This window comes from Drosophila innubila (genome assembly GCF_004354385.1).
Source record: "Drosophila innubila isolate TH190305 chromosome 3R unlocalized genomic scaffold, UK_Dinn_1.0 2_E_3R, whole genome shotgun sequence".
Lineage (NCBI taxonomy): Eukaryota > Metazoa > Arthropoda > Insecta > Diptera > Drosophilidae > Drosophila > Drosophila innubila.
The window spans coordinates 23627128-23650287 of NW_022995380.1; the positions used below are offsets into that span (position 1 = coordinate 23627128).

Here is a 23160-nt window from a genome sequence, read left to right on the forward strand (position 1 = left end):
GTCCATGCCTGGGATCACAAGCTGTCATCATGTTCTTCGCATCAAACATCTGTTGGGTCAACTCGGCGACCGTCAGAGCACGATATTGTTGCGATCCCTTGGCGGTCAGTGGGGCAAAGCCGGGCATGAAGAAGTGGAGGCGCGGGAAGGGCACCATATTGACGGCCAACTTACGGAGATCAGCATTGAGCTGACCCGGGAACCGCAGGCAAGTGGTAACTCCAGACATTGTGACCTAAGTGAGCGAGAGAATATATTAGCATATACATTAAATATATAAGAATCAGAAAAGAGGAATATTTTACTTTGGTTGGCGTGTGGATTTTCTGAACCCCTGAGTCCAAGGATTTGGTTCGATCAATATTACGATAAGTTTATTTGAAATTTTTTAACAGTTTTCCAATTTTTTCTGATTCTTAAAGCCTTTTAAATTATGTTATAAAATTGGTAATATTTTTGAAACAATAATTTTGTTATAATTTTTTTATAATTAATTGTTTTTAAAATATAAAGGAGTCTAAATCGTAGATCATTTTAAAAGTTGATTGAAAATATTGATTTATTATCAGCAATCGGTTAACGTCTTTGGTGAAGGTTCCTTTGCTCAATTTACTTACGGACACCAAATGATTGAGATCCTCATAGGTGGGGGAGCCGAGGCGCAGACGTTGATAGCATATGTCATACAAGGCCTCATTGTCAATGCAGAATGTCTCATCTGTGCACACGCACAGTTGATGCGCCGACAACGTCGCATTGTATGGCTCAACGACAACCTCCGACACCTGGACAACACGAGCAGGATGTGGATGTGGATGGGGGGGGAGTAGGTCGGGTAGGAGGTGCACACAAAAACCGAAACACAAATTAGTTGAATATTGATTAAGATTCACTTACGGAAACCAGATGATTCAGATCGCCATAGGTGGGCGACGATAACTTCAGCGTGCGGAAGCAAATGTCATAAAGCGCCTCATTGTCAATGCAGAAGGTCTCATCGGTGTTCTCCACCAGCTGATGGATGGAGAGCGTTGCATTGTACGGCTCCACAACGGTATCGGATACCTATCAACACAACAACAGCGATGATAGCAATGTGGATGAAGACGGCGGCGGCATGCGAGAAAAGAAGCAGATACATGTTGTTAATTGCCAAAACTTTAGACATTATAAAGATACAATCTTATTAATTAATAATGTTGTCAATGAGAAAATAGTGTGATGAAATAAAGCATATATAATGCTAAATGCTACAAAGTAGATGAGAAAGATGTATCTCATCCTGTCAATCGCATTGTTTTTCTTTCTTTCTACTAATTGTGGAGTTACCTGTTACCAGAGCTAATTGCAAATGCCGAAAATATATACTTTTGTAAATCTAAACTTTAGATCGAGTTTTATATCGAAATAGAAAAGCGCCAAAAATAAGTATCGAGTTGTCGATATATCGGAAAATAGTAGATTGAGCTGAAAATATCGAACTTTTTCAAAAAAAAAATTATTATTTGAAAACGCAATTTTAATTACAAAATAGACGCGTACTATTATTAGAAATCTTTCTTTCTTGCATCGTTTTTATGTTTGATTCAAACTTTGGCCTATTGGTAAATTATTTATTACGGTCGTTCAACAAAAATTGAACGACCGAACTCAATTGTACAAATAAGCTACGATGAACAATACCCTGAGAGTTGTCTATTTTTTATGGAAATCGATTTATTCAACTCGATAGATCGTCAAAAAAATCATAGAGTTGAAGTAGTCAATAATCGCTTTCGTTAAAATGGAGTTGTCGAAATTTCGATATATTTTTACATCACTACTTTTGTGGATCCGCATTATGATAGATTCAAAAATGTCAGAAAGTAATGTTTGTTCAGGTGTTTTAAATGATTTGCAAACAAAATCATTGCAGATTTAGTTGTTGTTTTTTGTCGCTTTCAGCTGCCTTAACCTTTGTTCTCTTTGCTCATCCATTTTGTTGCAGTTTCCAACTGTACATCATTGTGAATTCTTTTTTAATGAATATCTTGTCAGATGAAAACATTGCAATTTCTTACAAATTACCAAATTTTCTAATTTAGATTAGCTGTCTAGCAGTTATTGCAGACCAAATGTAAAATACAATATGGAAAACTGAATTACTGAAATGTTTTAATGAAGATGAGAAAATGCAAGCTCGTTAAATACGAAGAAAAAAAGGAAACAAGAAGATATTTTTGATTTCTAAAAAGAATTTCTCAAAGAATCTTGAAGTACATGGAAATTGCATTTCCACTACAGATGATACAGATAAACAAATGTTTTGGTGGGATGAGTGGGCATTACCCTCCGAAGACAGACACACCCATTGTAGGCACACCTGCTTGTTGCAGTGCCTCTGGCTGCACTCAGAGTAACATTTGTTGTGCTATAAATGCACTTGCAGATTGCACAAAGCACAAATCGTATTATTGTATGGGAGTGTGTGTGTGTGTGTGTGTGTGTGTACAAACTGAAAATTATGTGTAATACTTTGGTTAGCCCTCTATTTGCACAGGCAAGATGCATTGTCTGGCCGAAATTAGCAACAACAACAACAACAACAACAGGCACAAAATGCAGTTTTCAGTTAACCGAAATATCCAAAATGTTTGCACATAAATCCTTGCAATTATTTAATGGAGCAGGGCCAATGCGATAACGAACGGTCAGAGAGTTACCTGAATCTAATTATAATGAGTTATGCCTGGACATGACTTGCCTCAGTGTGTGTGTGTGCGGGTGTGTGTGTTTTTTTGAGTGTGTGTATTTGCAAACAACTCTAACAAAATATTAGTTATGCACTTGGGAAAGCATATTATAAGAATTTCTACGAGTATCTTTTTGCAGCTTTAATAAGAAAACTTTACATTAATAATTTTGCTGCCAATTAAATGGTAAAATAATAAGTTAAAAAGACACTAACAATTTATAATGCTTAAATTACATTGAAATACAGTAAAAAAAAGAGACTATTCAAATGAAGCGCATAAATTAGAAAATTGTTGTTAAATGACAGGCGCGTGTCAGTTTCTGGCCACAACAAAATGGCCGCCAATGCCAAAACATTGCGGTAAATCTACACTAAGGGGTGAGAGTTAGGGGGAGATGGAATGGAGAAGGGCTTTTCCAAGAAGTACACATGTTTGGGCATTGTTGCTGAAGCGTAACGGTAATAAATTTAACACAGCAAAACATAAGTTTTACTCCATCTGCATATGCTGTAAAACTAAAAATCACACACACGAGAGAAAGGAGAAAGAGTAGTATTATATATTGGCATAAGCAGTTTGTCAAATGCTAATTTCACGCCTCAATAAACTTTTTGTAGCTCTTGTGTTTCGCCTTTTAAATTGAGTGCCAAGTGAACCCTTTGGGGCAGCATATTTACAGTTGTATATGTACATGAAATGTTGTGTATGTGTGTGTGTGTGTGTGTGTATAGTGTTATTGTATTATGCACTTCTAGATGTCCATCCAATTACACAAATATGCAGACAGTTCCGTAGCTCCATTGATGTTATCCCAGCGATTGCCGTTGCGGTTAACCTCGAAAATTGCTTAAATTGTCGGTCCCTTTTGCACTCTGACCACGTTGAGAGTACAAATTTGGCATTATTAAGCTTAAGTTAAAGCTGAACACCAATTGTTGAAGGTGTTTATTACATTTTGTCAACAATTTAATATAAACTAAACTGTTTCTCCATCTATTTTGCACATTTGAAACTCCAAAAAGAATGCTATACATTTTTTGGTGTACTCATTGCGTATACGCAATATGGAACAGCTTGGATAATATGCTTAAAATGCAAATGCAGTTTATTCTATCTTTACGCGCATTATGCGCAGCTTTTGTAATTTTCCATTTATTTAAATTATTTTAAATACCCATTAAATTATATTTTTTTTTGATGAAAATGCAAAAAAGGAATGTTGAATAAATATTCAATTCCATTGTGGCACCTGGTTGATGGACATTGTGCACCGCCTGTTATTGACAATCAATTTGGCACTAAATTAATTTAATTAAATGGCGAGATGTAATTAAATGCTCATGATGCTTATAATGCAAATGAAGGCGCCTCACGTGCCTCCAGGGCTTGCGACCAGGGCTGGGCGTGCGTGTAAAATATGCAACTAGGTTAATTAAGCTATAATTGAGGCGTGGCATCAGACGGCGAGCTAACCGCCAGTTACGGAATTCAATTCTTATATGCACATTAACTCTAAACTATCCATGTAAATGCATTTAAACTATTGCATTGTCAATTATCCGCAGGTCGTTTTGGCGGCTCTAAATTCACTACGCAAATTAATTTAAATTATTTGGCAGATCTGCGTAACGTTGTCAATTAAAATTGGCATAAAAGCTGCATATAAAAATATATTACATGAAGTAAAAGTACAGCAAAGTCTATTTGCTCTATAAAAATAAATAAAACTTAAAAATATTTGCGTTAAAAATAAAGTTTAGCTTTGTTCTGAATTACACTTTCGATAGAATTCTAGATAATTTATTGTATCATACTTTTTGTGACTTAGATTTCCTTTGCTTTAATTTTGATTTCAAATGAGCCTAAAAGTGTGCTTTTAGTTTATAAGGAATTGAAATTTGTCATAGAATTATAAAATAAATAAATTTTTAAAATAATTATTTAATTAATAATTTATGTTTTAAATAAAATTAAATAAATTGTTTGATTGGTCAAACATTCTATGATATTGTTATTGAACGCATTGGAAAGTGTATATTAACAAATAGCACGCACGTGGTTGGGCTTTTGGTTCTAGCCACATTTGTTGCCATGGTGCGGTTCATGCTAATTTGGCTAAAACGCGTGCAGGTGTAAAGCGCTTTGGGGTTATATGGTCGGCTTAGAGTCGCCGGTGTCGAATGTGTGAGCTAAGCTGATTTGGATAAGCGGATTGCCCTGGTCAGGATCAAGAGGCGCTGCGTGTTGTTGGCATTGATATGATCTGTGCAATTGTAATGTGTATTTTGGTGCTTACCTTGGGTGAGGGCACCACTGAGAAGGTATTCATGATACGATCCGGATACTCCTCGCGTATCTTCGAAATCAATAGTGTGCCCAAACCAGAACCGGTGCCGCCGCCCAGCGAGTGAGCCAGTTGAAAGCCCTGCAGACAATCACAGCCCTCGGATTCCCTGCGTATCACTTCCAATACGGAATCAATCAGTTCGGCGCCCTCTGTGTAGTGACCCTTGGCCCAGTTGTTGCCTGGTGAAAATAGAGTTGAAATTGGAGCATGTGATACAATATTGAATAACATTTGCAAAAAACATATTTATCTAATCAACACACACGCATACACATACACACACACACACGCAGACACAGCGACAGCGACAACAATAACAGCTCGGCGTGATTACTGACATGTACAAAATTAATTTTCATCGTCAGCCGCAGGCGATTTTATAATTGCAATTAACATCAACAATCCGGACAGCCGTGTCTCTAGCAGCAGCGAAAATTTGCCTACCAACAACAACAATAGCAACAACAACGACAGCGAAATGCACTGTGTATATTAAACAGTTGAACAGCGCACCACCGTCCATGCAACCACCCAGAGCACCACCTATGGCCCAACCACAGTGCAAGGCATGCTTCAGAGTTGCAACTCTGAACTAGCCGCAATTTCATCAACGTCATCTTGTTTGTACTTATCAAAGCAATGACAACAGCCCCTGATGTACTTGCAGCTGCAACAACTGTGGCAAAGTTCAGAGACTATGATGACAAGAAGCAACCCAATGTCGATCAGCTGCCGGTTGCATTCTGGCCAAGATAAACAAAAGCACAAAAAGATAAACGGATAGATGGGGGCACATGTACTATGGAAACTTTGCACAGTTTTCTGGAACTAATCCAACATTTAAAAGTATGCAAATGAAATTTTATGGAGTAAAACAATTGACTTTCTATAAAAATAAATTTTTAAAGATTAAAAAACTTAAGCAATTGTTCCCCTGACAGCTGTATGCTATAGTAGCCCGATTTTGACAATATAAAAATAATATTAAAGTTTCCAAAACTGATGAGTTTGTTAAAAATATTTTTTTTATACGCAAACATGAATTTAGATCTGATTTTTCGATTTTGGGAGCTGTAACTGTCCGAACTAGGTAAATTATTGACTCTGAATTATTGAGAAAGAATGAATTAAAATTTAAATCGAATTATGAGGATAAAATTCGTTAGCATGCCCACAGTCCACTAGATTTGATACAGTACAAGAATCGACACAAACATTATTGTAAAATTTAAAAATAAAAAATGGTCAATCTTCCACAGTAAGTTGGTTGTATAAGACCAGCAGGTGATAGCAATGGCTGAAGAGCAGCATATGATTAGCTGCATAACTGTGCAACGTGTGGTCAATTCAACAAACAGCTTTCAGACTTTCAACCACATCAACTTACCCGCTCCCGATTGTCCGAAGACAAAGTTGTCAGGCCTGAACAGTTGACCCATTGGTGATTGACGCACCGAGTCCATGGTGCCCGGCTCCAGATCGATGAGCACAGCACGGGGCACATACCTGCCGCTGCTTGCCTCATTATAGTAGACATCGATGCGTTCGCGTTGCAGGTTCGATTCGCCGTGATAATAGCCATTGGGATCGATGCCATGCTCATCTGAGATAATTTCCCAGAACTGTTAAAGAAACGAGAAAATAAAATCGGTTAAATGTTGGCTTGTTTCAATCATTAAAGATAAATATTATTTGGGGTATGCATGTCGCATACGTGATATTTTATGACAACCTCCTTCCCCCCACCACCACCACCACCAATGGAATTTGAGAAAACCACGACGATATTCGCAGCGTGTTTTTTGTACTCCGTAGTTTACCACGCGGCGCTAAAATATTATTTTTCAATCAATATTTGTATCGGTTACTCTCCGTGCACGGGTGTAAGTGTGTGTGTGTGTGAGTGTGTGTGAGTGTGTTGCATTGCTTTGGCAATCAGTGCATATAAATATGAGTGTCCTTTTTACATGCCGCTTGCTTTTATGGCCAATGCCAACGACAACGCTGCCATCGTCGTCATCGTTCTTGTTCCTATCTGGTTGCGATTTATGCGCGTGCATATGCTATTACTTCCCCCTACACTCTCCCCCCTCTCCCTCCCCCCTTACACACTAGTCTTCCCCTGCTGGAGCACTTTACATGCCGTGAGCCATTTCTGTTGCATACTTTTATGGGCGCGCACTTTTTGCTGCCAGAGTGAGCTTCATGTTGTTGTTCTTGTTCCTGTCGTTGCTTTTCTTTTTTTTTTTTTCCACACATATATATATGTATATTTTTTGTTGTGTAACGAGGGGGAATAATTGAATCCTTTTAGGTGTTTTCATATATTTATTTATTTTTGCCGCTTTCTATGGGTCGAGCGTTTCAGCGATTTCTCTCTCTCTCTCCTCTCTGTTCTCCTGTCTCCATACACAACCCGCTCTCGTATTTATTTCCACGAATATTTTTCTTGCGTGTGGTTCGCTTTTATTTATATTTTTTTATTTTTTTTTTCCATATTGTTGTTGTTTCTTTTGGTTTGGTTCAGTTTGGTTTTATTGCCCAATACGCTTCGTAAAACATTTCACGTTTGTTGCGCATATGAATTTCAAATTTTTAAAAATGTTTCAATCGTTTCGTTCGCTTTTGTTGTGCAGGTGTGTGTACTGTGTGTATGGGCCGGAGGCTGGCATGGAGTATGGAGTATGCAGTATGGAGAGTCAATCACGGAGTGCTCCGATGCCAAAATGCTAATTGTGAGAAAATCGCAATGTGCTGTGCTGCCCGCCTGCCACTCACATTGATCGAAATGATTTTTAATGGACTTAAGCGCCAACGGACATGAATTAATTTATTTTCCTTCGCATTTTATGTATAAGAACGAGGATTGTTTTTTTTTTATTATTGGTATTTTGGCATTTGTCCGAGATTGGCTTCGTGCTGCATAAGTTTTTTAATTTATGCCTTCAGCCTCTGAAAACGCAGCTCAACTTACACAAAAGTCATAATTATGATTTGTGGCTCTACTCTATGATATTCCTCACAGATAACGCATTCTGGCTGTCATTACTTAATTGTTTCGTCCCGCCTTTGATGAGTTTGTCAGCAACAGGATGTCTTTTAAAAGCCAGTCGAGCACATAAATATCCTTAAATTATTCATAAACCACAAGCTGAGATGTGTTACCTTATATCGACTGATTTTATGCCAATCGCCAATAAATACTCAGAGTACTCAATTGTTAATGGCTGTGAAATATCAATACGAAATGAAAAGGTCGATAGGTCGACAGCTTTGGCTCAAACACATTACCCAAAAGAGCCTTGGCTAACAAATTTTTAAGGAAATAAGATGGTTGGTTTATAAGCAGCTTTTTATCTTTTTACATTAATTTGTTCAATCAAATGTTGACTTATGAGTGATCGTTCTTTTCAACTTTAATAAATATTTCTTTACATAAAGTCTTGACATCTCTTTATTAATGTCTTGTAAATACAAATTTTGATCTAAATTTTTTCAAATAAGTTTGGGAAGTGTAAGAAGTCAATTATATGGATTTTGCAACTCAGCTGAGGATTAAATTAGAAACAAAATATGCGTTTTACGGCAACACTATAAAATTCTATATTTTTGTTCATTTTAGTTTAATTATTTTAATGATATGATATCTGCGTCTGCAATTTTGTTTACAATTCTATTTATTAGAGTTTGACTTTAAACTAATGTCATTACAATTGCTTCACATTAAAGATATGCGAGCATCTAAAAAAATTGTGTATAAAAGTAAGATAAATGTCAAAGGTAAAAGTTGGAACGCTCTTCATATGACACTTAAATTGGAGAGTCATTGATTGCACACACACACACACTCTCACACACACTGTCACACACACATGCAATATCATATGCATGCGTTACAGTTTTTCCTTGCTGTTGTTGTTGTTGTTGCTGCTATGTTAATCGTGGCACAGCATAAACGTTGGCATTGTTGCTATTGCTTTAGCTGTTGTTGCTGCCGCTTGGCGAAAAGTTTTATTTCTCCATTGGCTTTTAGACACGCAACAATGATAACAAGTTGCACATGGATAGAAAAGTGGAGAATGTAACAGAATCAAGCAAAATATTAGGAAGCTGGGCAGAAAGTTTTCACTTGAGTTTGGCCTGGCTAAAAGTTTGCCCTCGCCTGTGAGTGTACTCTTTTTCCATGTCTCCCCCTCTCTCTCTCTCTTGCACTCTGTTTAGCTCGCCTTTAGCCGAGTATGCTGTTCCCTTTTGCATACATAACAAACTGGAAATATGACACTCAATTGTACGCATCGGTAGACACTTTTGGCCTGACAATAACTTTGATTTGCATACGCTTCAACTTTTATTTGTTTGTTTGGTTGTTACTCTTAATATGTATGTGTGTGTGTATGTGTGTTGTTAGACACCCGCATATGAGAGACAGCAAGTTGACTGACTTTCGTCCTGCTCCTGTTTGTTTGTTGTCCTGGCACTTGTTGCCTTTGGGGAAATTTAAATATGTTTCGTATATTTTAGTCAAGCCAATTGCAGATAAGCGTTTTTCTTTTGACTACTTTCGGGTTTGTTTGCTTGCTCTTGGCATTGAGTGCCAGCTCAGCTCTCAAAAGGGTTCTACGCTTTTTCTTTTCTCTATACTCTTGCAAAAGGTAATCTCATTTTATTTAAAGATATATGGCTTCTCTATGAACTACTGTACGTTTATTTTCTCAAATTATATCAGAAAGTTCTTTTTTTATGTTACTTTTCTAATGAAAAATGTGGGGCCCAGTTGGTTTTATTTATCACATCATTAATATTCTATAAACTTTTTAAGTATTATTTAAAAAATATAAAATTATGTTGATTAATATAAAATTTAATCGTATTTATTTTGTTTCACATATATATATATATTTTTTTTTCTTTAATTTTTTTTTACCTATAATGCATCAATATATCTAAACGTACAGAGTATTAAATAGTGCATAACTTTGTTTTAATATATTTTTTCTTCTTTTTTTAAACATAGAGAGCATATTAAATATGTATATTATAGAAAACTTTTTACGTTTCGTTGTTGTTGCAGCTGATGGGCAGGGAAAAAACTGAGGGGGAAATCTAGCTGTCGAGTTGGTCCGACTGCCCGTTTAACATTTTGTGGATATCAGGTCATGCTTTTGACACGGCACTGTCAGCTGTTTGAGGTGGGTATGATAAAGTGGTTAAAACAAGGCAACTTCTTTTCCTTGACTCGCTTCCATCAAAAACAATAACATAAAAAAGAGGGTGCAGAAAAAATAAATAATTATGCTGCCTTCATTTGCCTGAAACTTTTGCTGCGGTCAAATTGCTTAATTACAAAATTGCGCACAAGTTAAAAAAAACTAGAGAAGTTTCAAATAAGAAAATAAAAGAAAAAGCCAAAGAAGTGAAGAGAAGAAAGTGATCAAATTAAAAGTAAACAAAAGGCAACGTGCGTTGACCAAAGCGGCGCCATTTTACCAACCATTGCCATTTTGTGGCGCCGTCTTTTTTATGTGAAGCGTCGAGCGCTGCATTGGCTCGCACTTAAAAGAAATTCAAAATTAAAATTCTCAAAGCGTTCAAACAAAAACCGAAATACGATGGCGGCGAGCAGCCAAGCAAAAGTCAAGTGGCAAAGTCGCCAAGAAAAAAAAAAAAACGAGCATAAATTAATTGCGGCCAGAAAAGAAGAAATGAATGTGCGCTCTGTGTAGTTTGAGCTTTGTTCCTGAGACAAAAGGACATTTTAGTTTGTGTTAGCTGAGGATGCAAAGGATGCGAGCTGCGCAAAGCAACGGAAGTGCATGTCGCACCGGATGTGACTGAGAGAGCGCCCTGGGTATATAACTAGGGGGTCGGCTGCGACTATATACTACAAATTTGCCAGCCAACTGAGTTGGAATATTGAATTTGACGTTTTAGAGCAGTGCATAAATAAACAATTGCAACAATAATAAATTAGAACAAAAGATTTGCTACAAACTTGATGCGCAACATGAAAAGAATCTATTGATTAAAGTAACATTATCTTTTAATTGAACTCATTAAGGTTCATGCTAACTCAACTGTGCATGGAATGCTGTGCAACATTAAATAAAAAACACAATTAAAAGATATAATTGAATAAATAAGTGGCATTTATCCATGTGCAATGTAAAAAAGTCCTTGATAAAATCCGCTTTTGCTTGAATAAATTAAAAATTTAATACACATATATTTCTAATTAACATTCCATATACAATACATGCCATTAATGGACTAGCCATTGGTAGCTTCTCAAAATCTCTGGGTATTTCGCAAATGATGCACATGACATCGCAAAGTCAAGAATGAATTTATGGAAAATTTTTAAATATTTTTATTTAGATGTCACTGCGGCATTTTAGGGATTTCAGCGAGTGGAATTCTAAATGAATATTTTGCCGTACTGGCGCAAGGTATTCAAATAATTAGAAATTAATAAACTGGATTGAAATGCTTTGCCAATTTACAAATGTCGAGAAAAGCCGTGTGTTAGGTGCGCTTAAAATAGAGTCTATTTATTTTAATTTCAGCTGGGAAGCAAAGAAACAAATACACATACTATATATATATGTATCTATATACTTATGTGAGTATCCATTAGCGTAATGAGCTTTGCTCCCGAACAGAGAGAAAGGCAGCAATAAAATAAAAATGGCAAAACACACTCAAAGCTTAACGGCCGCCCATCGATAGATGACATTTTGCAGCCGCCGGCCATAAACCATTTTGATGCGACGACAAAATAAAAAAGCAAGTGAGGCAGAAGAATTTCAAACCCTTTATAAGCCTGACCATCTGCAGTCAATGTCGAGCTGCTCAAAAATGCAATTTATATGCGAGCGTCGCAAATAACGAATTGTACCCCAAACTACACTAACTGCCAGCTGAGCGCGTGTCACGACCCCCTTCCCCTCAGCCCCATCCACCACGCCCATATGTATAAGTATATTTTGTAATAACACTAAAAGGATCTGGCCCAAAATACTTACAACGTATGCTAGCCAGGCTTTTATGCTTTACGTTGAAATCGTCGTCATCGGGCGACAAATTTCATAGCATACTTTTTGGAACAAGGATAATTATGGAACTCGTCGCTATGAATCAATTGCCGTTGTGTTATGGCAATTTATGTGAATTATGTGAGTGTGTGTGTGTGTGTAAAACACTCAAATACACATAGATATGCGCGCAATTTGACAGAACGTGTGAATTTCGAGGCAACGTCGGTTAACCAGAAAAAAATGTAATTTTATACCCCAAATGCATATACCGTAAATTACCCTTTGTCCATGTGTGAGTGTGTATGCATAAGTGTTTCTGTGTATGTATGTGTGTGTGTGTGTGTGTGTGTGTGTGTGTTTGGCAGCTGAATTCGCAATTGCATTTCTCATCAAGTGCATCAATTTAAATGTGGCCACTAATTGTCATTATCAGCGCATTGCCGGCACATTTCTTGTTGTTTTTATTATAATTATTATTGTTGTTGTTATTGCTGTTATTGTATTGCTTTTTATTTAACAGAAATGCGCATTGGTTTTTCGTGCAGCTGACATTCGGCATTCCAAAATGCATTTCATCGGCCCGAATAATTGAAAAAAGTTTGGGTTTCGTAGCCAGCTGATGCTAAAGTATTACTTTCATTATTCAACACCAATAAGGACTAATTCCAATTGATTGTAAATTATTTATAACTAATACTTTTTTCTCACCTATTGCCAAGATATTTTAATTCTAAATATACTCTCTAATTCATAATAATATTAGTTCTTTATTTATTTTAAATTACTTTTCGAATTGATTGAAGTTTCATTAAACATTTATTACTTTTTATTTTACAAGAATTACTAAAATAATTAAGATCTATCATTGTTATTCAAAATAATATCGGCTCAATTAAATAATTTAAAAGTATTTAGCTTACAGAAACTGCCAACATATAATTTGTTTTATTTTAATTGTAAAGATTAACTACTTTGTCATAATAATATCAGCTCCATATTTATTTTAGATTTCTTTATAAATTGATTGCTAATACCTAAATTATTTATAGCAATTCTCTCAAATCAATTGCCAGCATGTTTTCAAGGTTTTAAATATTTAAGCAATTTGCTTTTTGGCTTTAACGCAATAATAACAAACATTCAAAAATTTGCTTTTGTGGATTGGGCTTTTGTAACAATCCACACACATATACGCACACACTCACACACACACAGGTATATGCGCGACTGACAAACAATTTCAATTGAGATTTCAATAATTGTCGATTTAGATATGTAAATATTTATAGTATACTTATTTGGTTGGTCGGCCTGCTGTTGATTTAACTAATGTGCAGCGTGTGTTGTGGCAGTCACATTTCGTATTGTTGTTGTTGTTGTGCCATTGCCTGGTCGTACTGAGGTAAATATTAATATTGCGGGTAGCCTGCACATTGTCATACTCATTTCCTCGATTGCCAATTCCTCCAAGCTATTGCCACCACTTGATTGCTAGGCTCAAATGTCCTGATCATAGGACGCATTTGCATAGATTTGTTGACTTTACATTTTTGTGGCAACCAGCAGAGTTTCTGTTGGATCTCGTGAAAGTGCTCAAGCGACAACAATAATATTTGCTAATGGCTAAAGTCTTTGAGCAGTTGCTGCTATCATTTTGAATGTCTCAAAACATGTTTCAAGGGTCTTCGTATGCATAGAAATGACTCGGCTTGCACTTTATCATTTCCCATATTCACATACCAAAGGTGTACTTATTTATATGGTCTCTCAGTGGATCTCGAGGCGGAGAAGTGGAAGCAGAGGGCAGAGTAATAATAATAATATTTATGTGGCAAGTGATATGAACTTCATACATTGGAGTATGTTTTGGCAATAGCTAAATAAATAAACAGCGTCAGGACAGGAAGTGTGCACACTCACAGAGTTCTACTCTGTGTATACATTGTGTGTTGCCTCATGTGGCACTAAATATCAAGTGCTGCCCCCAACTGCTTCAAATATAGCTGCCGCAGGTGTGGCATCAACCCAACTTACAAACAAGTTGGAGTTGGCAGATGGTCTGGCATCATTTGAACTTTATTGACAAAAGGTAAATTAAACAAATTGTCAAGTAAATATCTTAATAGTTTGACGAGTATTTGTGCAATTAAATTGACCGCTCTATTTACCATATATGATCTTAACAGGAATTTCGTATAAAATTCAAAATTTATCTGTTGCTTTACCAACTATATTAACTTTTTAATTTAGTTTAAAATATGAATTAACAGATCCTAAATTGTTTGTTTTTAGCTGATGATTTTACAATAAATTTATAATATATTAGAAAAAACAAAGGCATATGTTTACTTTTTTTGCCCTTTTGTGTTATTATTATTTTTTTTTTTGGCTAATTCCATTGTCAGGATATCAACGCGGTTTTGTATATTTCATGTAAATAAGTAGCTTGTTGTGGTACATGTAAAAGATTTTTTGCCATTCAGTTGAAATTTCAGTCAGCTTTCCTCTTCTCTTTCTCTTTTTATGTGTGGAATAAATGACTGCAGGCTATTAACGCAAAATGAGTTTGTTGTTTTTTATAAAATTTATTTTTCAACAGTTTAATGACTGAAAATGTCATTAAATCAACGACAAGTGCATCAGATAAGGAAATGAATATCAAATATAAGCCACATAATTTAAGGTCAATTTCTCAGCCTGCAAATTTACTGATAACATTGGTAAATGGTTGTTTGTAATGTATTCCTTATTAATTTTAATTATTATTGATATATATTATTTATTTTCTTATAGTTGTTGCATACCCAACTTAATCGAATTGTTGCATACAAAAATGAAAATTATTATTTCATGCTATTCGATTGTGAAGGACATTTTCAAACTTTCAAATTATATAATTATTAATATTTATAATTGCAATGCTATATAAATTGTATAGTATAAATGTATCCATTAAAAAAATGCCAAAATGTTTTGCGTTTATTAAGTTTTAGAAATAATAGTTCTTTGAATAAATTTTTGGACTGGATGCCAGGTAATAAATATAAATTAAATGCCAATGTTATGAGTGTATGGAATTTAAAAGGAATGCATATAGATTTGCTGTTCTAAACAACTGTTAATATTATGGCTGATCAATTATTTGGCGTGGACATTTGGCTATTTGTGGTTTTGTTGGTGGTTGGCGTTTATCTTTGGGCCAAATGCGCCCCGCTCACCTGCCATAAATTATACGTTAAAACCAATGCCAATTTTTCAAGGATACACAACCAAACAGTCGCATATGCCATGTGTGTGTGATTATATATAAATGATAAATATTTTGACCGCATTTGGTTTTTAATGAGGTTTCTCTCACTTTTAATGTTTTACGCTTTTACCTTGTTTGTTTTGGAATTCCATTTGGCTTGTTTGGTTGCACAATTTGTCATCGCATTTACGCAAATAAAACAAAACAAAACAAAACCGAAAACCAAAAATTAAAAACGGAAAACCGTAAACAAATCTTGATTATTATTCTATTCCTTTTGTTGTTTTTTTTATTTTTTCATTTTATGGACGTGTTTTTGTTTTGCAATTGCAATTACCATGATTTGTTTTTGTTAATTATGTTTTGCTATGCAATAAATTTACCATACTATCACAGCATGTGGTTAATATCTGTCAGAATTATCTCGCCTCTGCGACCCGGCTCAAAGTTATTTTCTGTTGCCTGCTTATCGGCGCTTCGACCGGCAAGACTAAAATGTAAATGTGTAATTGCCAATACAATTGCATGCATAATTTACACTTGCACAGCTCCAGGCTATACATGTATGCACAGTGTACACCGTACACGTACTCGTCTGTGTATGTGTGTGTGTATGTGTATGTGGGCATATGCATATGTGCAATTACGAGAATGCAGACCGAATTAAACCTGAAAGCTTTAAATGCATTTTGAGCTTTATTCTTATTTGCTGCTTTTTTTATTTGTAATTTTTTTTGCCACCCGCTTTTGTATACTCTGTATTTATTGAATAAACGAGAGGGTTAGCATAACGATACAGTCATGTGGAGTTTATGTATTTAACTCTTGCTAAGCTTTAACAGTAAAGACAACCTAAAGAGGTCTCAGCGTTAGTAGAAAAAATTTTATTAAAATAATATAATTTGAAATATTAATAATAAAATCGATTTTGGGAGATTTTCGCTTGGTTTTGACTTATGTGACACCCCTGAATAATAAAAATAATAAAATACTAATATTTGTATTTTACTCCTGTCTGTTGGAGCGAACTTTAAGGTATCTCCAAGTCGAGTGCTCATTATCAAAACATTCCAACATATTATTGCTTTATTTATTTCGTAAATACCAGATTACAAAAGCGCAACATATTTCAGGTGGATTCCTCCAGCTGCCAGGGTCACTGTTGCCTGTTGCCTGTTGCCAGGTTGCACGTTGCACGTTGCAGGTGGCGGGTGGAAGGGTTAAACATAATTACAATTTGTGGCGTGCAATTTCAATAATATGAAATTACCAAAGTAATTGAAAATTCACAAAAAAAAAGCCAAGCAAAAAAAAAAAAACAATACAAATGACAATGATAATGATAATGAAACATATGCCAGGGCTTGGCTCGAATGTCAAAAGGTGGCGTTGCCGGAGGTTGCAGCGTACCTGATGCATTAAGAGGCAACATGAGAAATTAATGAGCAAACGAGTGGAATGCTTTTTAAAAGTGTTAAATAAATAAGTAACAAAAAGCCTCCCAGCCATTTGTCGACGTCTGCCAGCTGCACAAACTGGCCAACGAAATGGCCAACGGGTCGACTGGCCGACTGCGGCACAGTGGTGTTGCAAGCGGCTTATCTATGGCCACAAGTGCTGCACTTATGGTTTGTGGTTGTTTGTTTGGTAGTTTGATTCTTCAACAAGACAGCTGTGTCCGCATTTAATGTCCATACTCATGTTTGTGCTCGCTTCTAATGTGTTACAAATAGCAAGAATCTATTACCTTTTTTTTTGACAACAATTTGCATGGACAACTTTCGGGTGTATCGAAGCTCAAAGAGCTGCATAAATAAATAATTTTTGTAATATGCAGGCAAAAAATGCTCAAAATATTTATACAAAAAAAAAACAACTTTCGCGTTTGTTTATTCATAATCAGTTTGTGCAACGAAGCGGTGTTGCCTCCACCACAGGGTGCCCCAGGTTAGGTGTTGCCCTTTTTGAGCTTTACTGCATTGAGTTAGGCGCAAGGGGGATAAGAGCGCGAGGGGTGTGGCTTTTGTGTAAACTTTATTTTGTATGCATAAACGCATTTTTATGTAAATTGAAAAATATTTTCAAAAAATTGTATATTTTATCTTTTCATTTCTTTTTTTTTTTACAACGAGAATATTTATTTATTTTGAAGCTGCTGCTGTTGTAATAGAAAACATATTCATACATAACAACAGCTCATGTGATGTAAGAGATGAGCATGATACTCTAAGGTTCAGCTTTTTAGCTGCTTGAATATGATACAAACAGCTAATGTTAACCTGATCTGAGCTATATGCCAACAAAGTTATCAAATGCATTTGGTTATTCCCATCGTCTGCATCAAACAAACAAGGATTGATGTCCTGCCAAGGAGCATATCAGTATTGCATTTGCATATTACCAGCTGGCGGCATTATGCAATGAGGACGACGACAACGTTGCACTAACCTGTCAGACCAACAAGTAGGTTAGAAACATTACACACATGAACCAGCAGCCCCACCCCTTCGTTATGTGCCCCCTTTGGATGTGCAACGTGTAACCATAAAGAAATTATAGCTGCGATAGTTGCCAACGTTATCGATAATTCAATTTCTGTGCATTATTTTGGCGCTGCAATGATGCCCCGCCATTATAAGCTAAAGCTAAATAAATGTATCCTAAGGCGTTGCACATCACCACACACATATACACACACACACACGGATATTTTTCACATTTGCATGCAGTATACGCCACGTTGTATCCTTTGCTTTCGTTGGCTTTGCAAACTCTTTAATTTTATTGTCCGTTGCTTGCGTTTTGGCATTTGTATACCCTGTACATATGGATAATGGGTGTATTCGGAATATTCTTGATCAGCATCAAAAGCCGAGTCGATCAGCTCAAGTCGTGTTAAAGTAATTTGGGAAACACTTGTATCTTTTTGTTAACTCAAATTGATCAGAGTTGACTACAGAGTATCGCCATGTCTGTCAGTTTCAGTTGAAACTTTCTATATTTTCTGTTCTTGTTTGAAGCACGACATCGTTGCACTCGTCTATAAATTTTCCTCACACTTTTTTCATACACTTTTCTCATAACCATTTCTTTGGTTTTTTGCTTGCACGCTGTCATCGTTTGCTTTTGGTGTAATGGGAGGGACGGGGGAGGAAAGAGCTTGAATTAAGGGCGAAGACGGCACGCCGTAAATAGATTTTCCCTGTTATTGTTCACAAAATGATTTAGGGAAAATTAGGTTTATGTAAATAATGAAAAAAGCGTTCGCTGCAGGCCATGCAAAATATCCAGACATGGGTTATGCATGCCCAAATCGTATCTCTTCGTATGTGTGATCAATTTTAGGACGGAAATTCTTACGGCTATATTGTTGAATTAAAGCACAAAATATGCCACAAAATATACGACTAATACTGAGTAAATATATGTGAGAGATATGGGAATATTGCCATTTTAAAGAGAATTAGATTCGATTATTGGAAAGAAATTCCATGGAATTAAAGCTTACATGAATAAGGGAGCATATCTGAATAAAGCTTATATTCGTTAAAGAGTAGATTCAAAATTCCACGACATTTTTTTCATATAAAATTTATATTGTAAACATTCAAATTAAAATAAAAAACACTCGCGTTCAGATCATAAATTTGCTAACCATATTTGCTCAGCAATCTATTCTATTAATTTATGATTTTAAAACTTTTGACAAATTTTTGAAAAAAAACACCGCATTGAAAGTTGATATTGTTTACTTTTGTTAATTTCACTGTTGTTTTCTTTATCGCGAAAGCAATTGATTTAAAATATATGTGCGCATATAAAAAATAAAAGGACTTTTTTATGAACCAAAATTGCGCTTTTGCTGCTGTGCATAAATTTGACTATTTAGTGAGCTTATTTTTCGCCACGCATGCACTTTTGCATATTTATTATTTATTTATTTTAGCGTACAAACAATAATTCACCCTGACAGCCAATTAATCAGAAATGGACATTCAATTAAATTACAAAATAATATCGAGTGAAAATGAACAAATTTATATGTAAATAAATAAATAATGCCGCTGGCGAAATATGCTCAATATTATAGTAAAATTAAATGCAACAACAAATCGCGTGTTCTTTTTTTAATAAGTGTTGTATCTGCAGCTTAGCTTGATATACTCGCATATAGGCCCTATTTTCAGATTCTATAAATAACATATTTATTAAAATAAACTTGAACTGACGAGAAACTGGCGCCCCTTTTAAAAATGGGGCAACAAACACTGATGAAATGTAAGTAAAATGGGCACATAAAACCTGATGGGATAGGCCATGGCTTTGTCATTGTAAAGTGCGGCCTAATTAACTTGGTAACACGCAAAAAAGAGCTTTAAAATATGTTTACATAAAATTGAAGTGGAAAAGCGTGTAAAGAGTCGAGTCAGGAAAAAACAAAAACAACAAACGAAACCAAATATGCAGATGGGGTAATGTGTGGAGAAAACTCAGCTGGGAAACGAAGAAACAGAAAGAAAAATATATATATATGTATGTACATAAAAAAAAAACTGTGTCAAACGTCAACGACTGCGTTGATGTTGTTGCCGCTTTGTTGTTGTTGTTGCTTTTCTCTGGATTTTTTATGGTGGGGTAAATTGTGCGAGTTAACATTAATGCGCTAAATTAGCTCAGAATGGGGCACCAAGTTGGAGTTTTTTTTAGGCTGGGCCTACAATAATGTTTTCATTTCGTATGCCTTTAATTGGCTGCAAGCATGCGTCGTTTGAGTGCAAAAGTCAGCAGCTTTTGTCAGTCAAAGTGGGTCGACAACAATCATTTGTAATGCCTATTTTTGTCTATGCTCGTTCAGCGATACGGAAACTTAAATATTTATGACTTCATCTTATGTGTATGTTTAAGACCTTGTAAACATGCTGATTACAGTCAGGTAGGGTGTCAAACAGTGGGCCAACTATAAGTTGAGGCTGATAAGAGCCTGTAGTCAAGTCGAGAATCGTTCACAATGCGTCATAGGCTGTGAAGGTATGCGGAACAATCAAAGCTACAGATACAAAAGCTACAATAGATACAAACAGTTCATGCTGCTTTAATTATGTATGTGCCACATTTCTAAACTATCTATGTATGTATGTATGTTTAATTATCTGACTCTTTCTTTCTCTAGCTTTCAATTTATGTATCTGTTTTAGAATGGGCATTAAAAAAAACATAAAACAACGGGTATGATGTACTCGTACTCGTAAATTTAGTCAAGTGTAGAGGGCCAATGGAATTAGCTGGAAAGAGATCTTAACTGTGCACTAAAAAAAAAAACAACATTAACAGTTGGCAATAAAACCTTCATAAAAGTTTTGAAATACAAAAGAGCCTTGTGTATCTATTACAATTGTAAATCAGAAATCAACTATGCTAAGCAAGTCCAAGATCATCAAGCAGCCTTGAGCTTAACTGATTCACATACGAGTTCCTCAACTTGAAGTTCCCAAAATTTATACTTAAGCTTTAGAAGTGGACATTTGGTTTACTTTCCTATTTCACTGACAGGTTAATGCTTGAAAATATATTAAGTTCTGGCAGCTGATATCATTAACCAGATAAGATACGACTGAGGCAGTGAAAATAGTTAAAATTTTAACTTTCAGTTCGTTTAGTTGCGTCAGTTTATGTTGTTGCAGTTGTATAGTTTCCCCCCATCCCCCCACAACGATGACAGCGCGCCACCTCTTTAATATTCAAGCCCCCCCTCTGCCACCCCTTGCCGACAAGCTGCTGTTTGAAAACAACAACAAAATAGCGGGAGAGCAGTCCAAACAGAGAGACTCTCTCAGAGAGCGTGCGAGAGAGGGAGATGGTCAGATAGTGGCAGGCAGCGGCAGCGGTAGAAAGAGCGCGTTTAGTTCATTCGGTTTTATAATTAAACATGTGAGGTTAGGAATATATGTCGTGTCTGTAGTGAAAAATATGCAGAGGGGCGTCAAATGTGTCACACGAGTTGAGAATTGAGAATCGAATGTTCGCTATACGCACCTTTGAACCAATTTGATTGCCACATTGGCCCACTTGTAGATGCACAATTTCCCTCATATCGATTGGCGCTCAGACACTTGACAAAGGTCAGGAAAATAGTATGTGAACTGTGTCGTTGGTCAACTGACTCGAGAATATTCACGAACTTATCAAAGAGAGAGAGCTAAGCACACTCACTCACTCACACAGACGCAGACACGAACACGAATTGCGAGCAGGGGAAACGCGGGAAATTGAAATCAGTTTTCAGGTACGGGTTATGTATATATATGTATGTTTGCTTTGAGCGATCGTCGCGTTCGCGTCGAGAATCCAACGTGCACTGAAATCGGCCACAGCTACAAATAGTGAGCGACCCACTGAGTGGGTATGCGGATGGGTTCTGTTGCCACCAGGGAGGGGGTAAGACGGCGGGCCGCGTCAGCATTAGTTGCGCTTTGGGCATTTCATGCGGTCGTATGGCAACGCCAGAGAAATTGCGAGAGAGTGACAAGGGGAGACAGAGAGAGGGTGGGATGAGAGAAGAGAGCGATGAATAGTTTTAAATGCTGCGGCAACTGATAAAAAAACGCTTGGGCAGACAACACCAAATGTGTCACAAGTTGCAAAAGGCAATGACAACAACGGCAGAAGCAACTAGTGAATATATCACAACAACAAGAACTACATATGTACATCTACTAGATTCTAGAATGTGATATGGAAACCTGCCTAGAATAGTTGGTAATATGCATAAGTAGCTGCAGCCGGCAGGTTTTAAGATATTTTCATTGCTTTTGCGGTTTTGTTGTTACTCGTTTTCCCCGTTCTCTTTCATTCATTCTTTTTTCTTTGGCTGCAGCCGCCGCAATCGTCGCTCTCTCATGTTCTTCATGCTTCGCAGCGCAATAACAGAAACAACACAGAGAGAGCGAACGCGAGCGCTAAAGAGAAAGAGAGGAAGCGCGAGAGCGAAGGCGAAAGAGAGCACGAGAGAGCGAGCTGATGCTGAGAAAGAGAATATCTAGTTTGACATGAATTTGATTTGAGTGTAGAGATTTTGTGCGTTCAATTCTACACGCCATGTGGAACTTGAACAAATGAAGACATTTGTTGTTTGTAAACGTTTGTACCGGTACGTTTGGGGTAAAACTGCTAACTCAAAGAGCTGCCCAACTTCCAACTGTCATAACTTGATCAAAACTGAACCGATTTTCAAGCGGAATGTCATTTTGATCATCATTTGGCCCCTAAATTCATTCTGTACTTAAAGTTTGTTCATTTAGAAAATTTAATTATTTTCGACCAAGATTCGATTTTGATGCTAATGGTCCCCCCTTTAAAATTTCAAAAATTCAAAATTTTAAATCTCAAGTTTTCACTTTTAATCAACTCCTTATATCGTAATTAGTATAAAACAACACTTTAAACTTGATTCTGACACCTTTCATTTTTTTGTAAAAAATCATGTGAAATTGAACAAAAATTTGGACTTGTAAAGTGGCTAAATCCGCAGTTTGACCAACTTCAAACTATCATAACTTGATCAAAACTGAACCGATTTTCAAGCGGAATGTCATTTTGATCATCAATTGGCCTCTAAATTCATTCTGTATTTAAAGTTTGTTCATTTAGAAAATTTAATTATTTTCGACCAAGATTCGATTTCGATGCTAATGGTCCCCCCTTTAAAATTTCAAAAATTCAAAATTTTAAATCTCAAGTTTTCACTTTTAATCAACTCCTTATATCGTAATTAGTATAAAACAACACTTTAAACTT

General features: G+C 36.1%; 1 protein-coding gene across 1 annotated transcript; it reads right to left on the bottom strand.

Moving 5' to 3' along the window:
- Position 1: 1 nt before the first annotated feature.
- Positions 2 to 21718, bottom strand: LOC117789468 (tubulin beta-1 chain-like; the record flags this gene model as incomplete). The annotated part of the gene is made up of 5 exons (XM_034628499.1): positions 21400 to 21718; positions 6470 to 6704; positions 5032 to 5261; positions 898 to 1065; positions 2 to 235 (listed from the first exon to the last, which is right to left on the bottom strand). Coding segments are annotated over exons 1-5 (924 nt in total), but the record flags the coding sequence as incomplete, so codon positions are not given.
- Positions 21719 to 23160: the final 1442 nt, after the last annotated feature.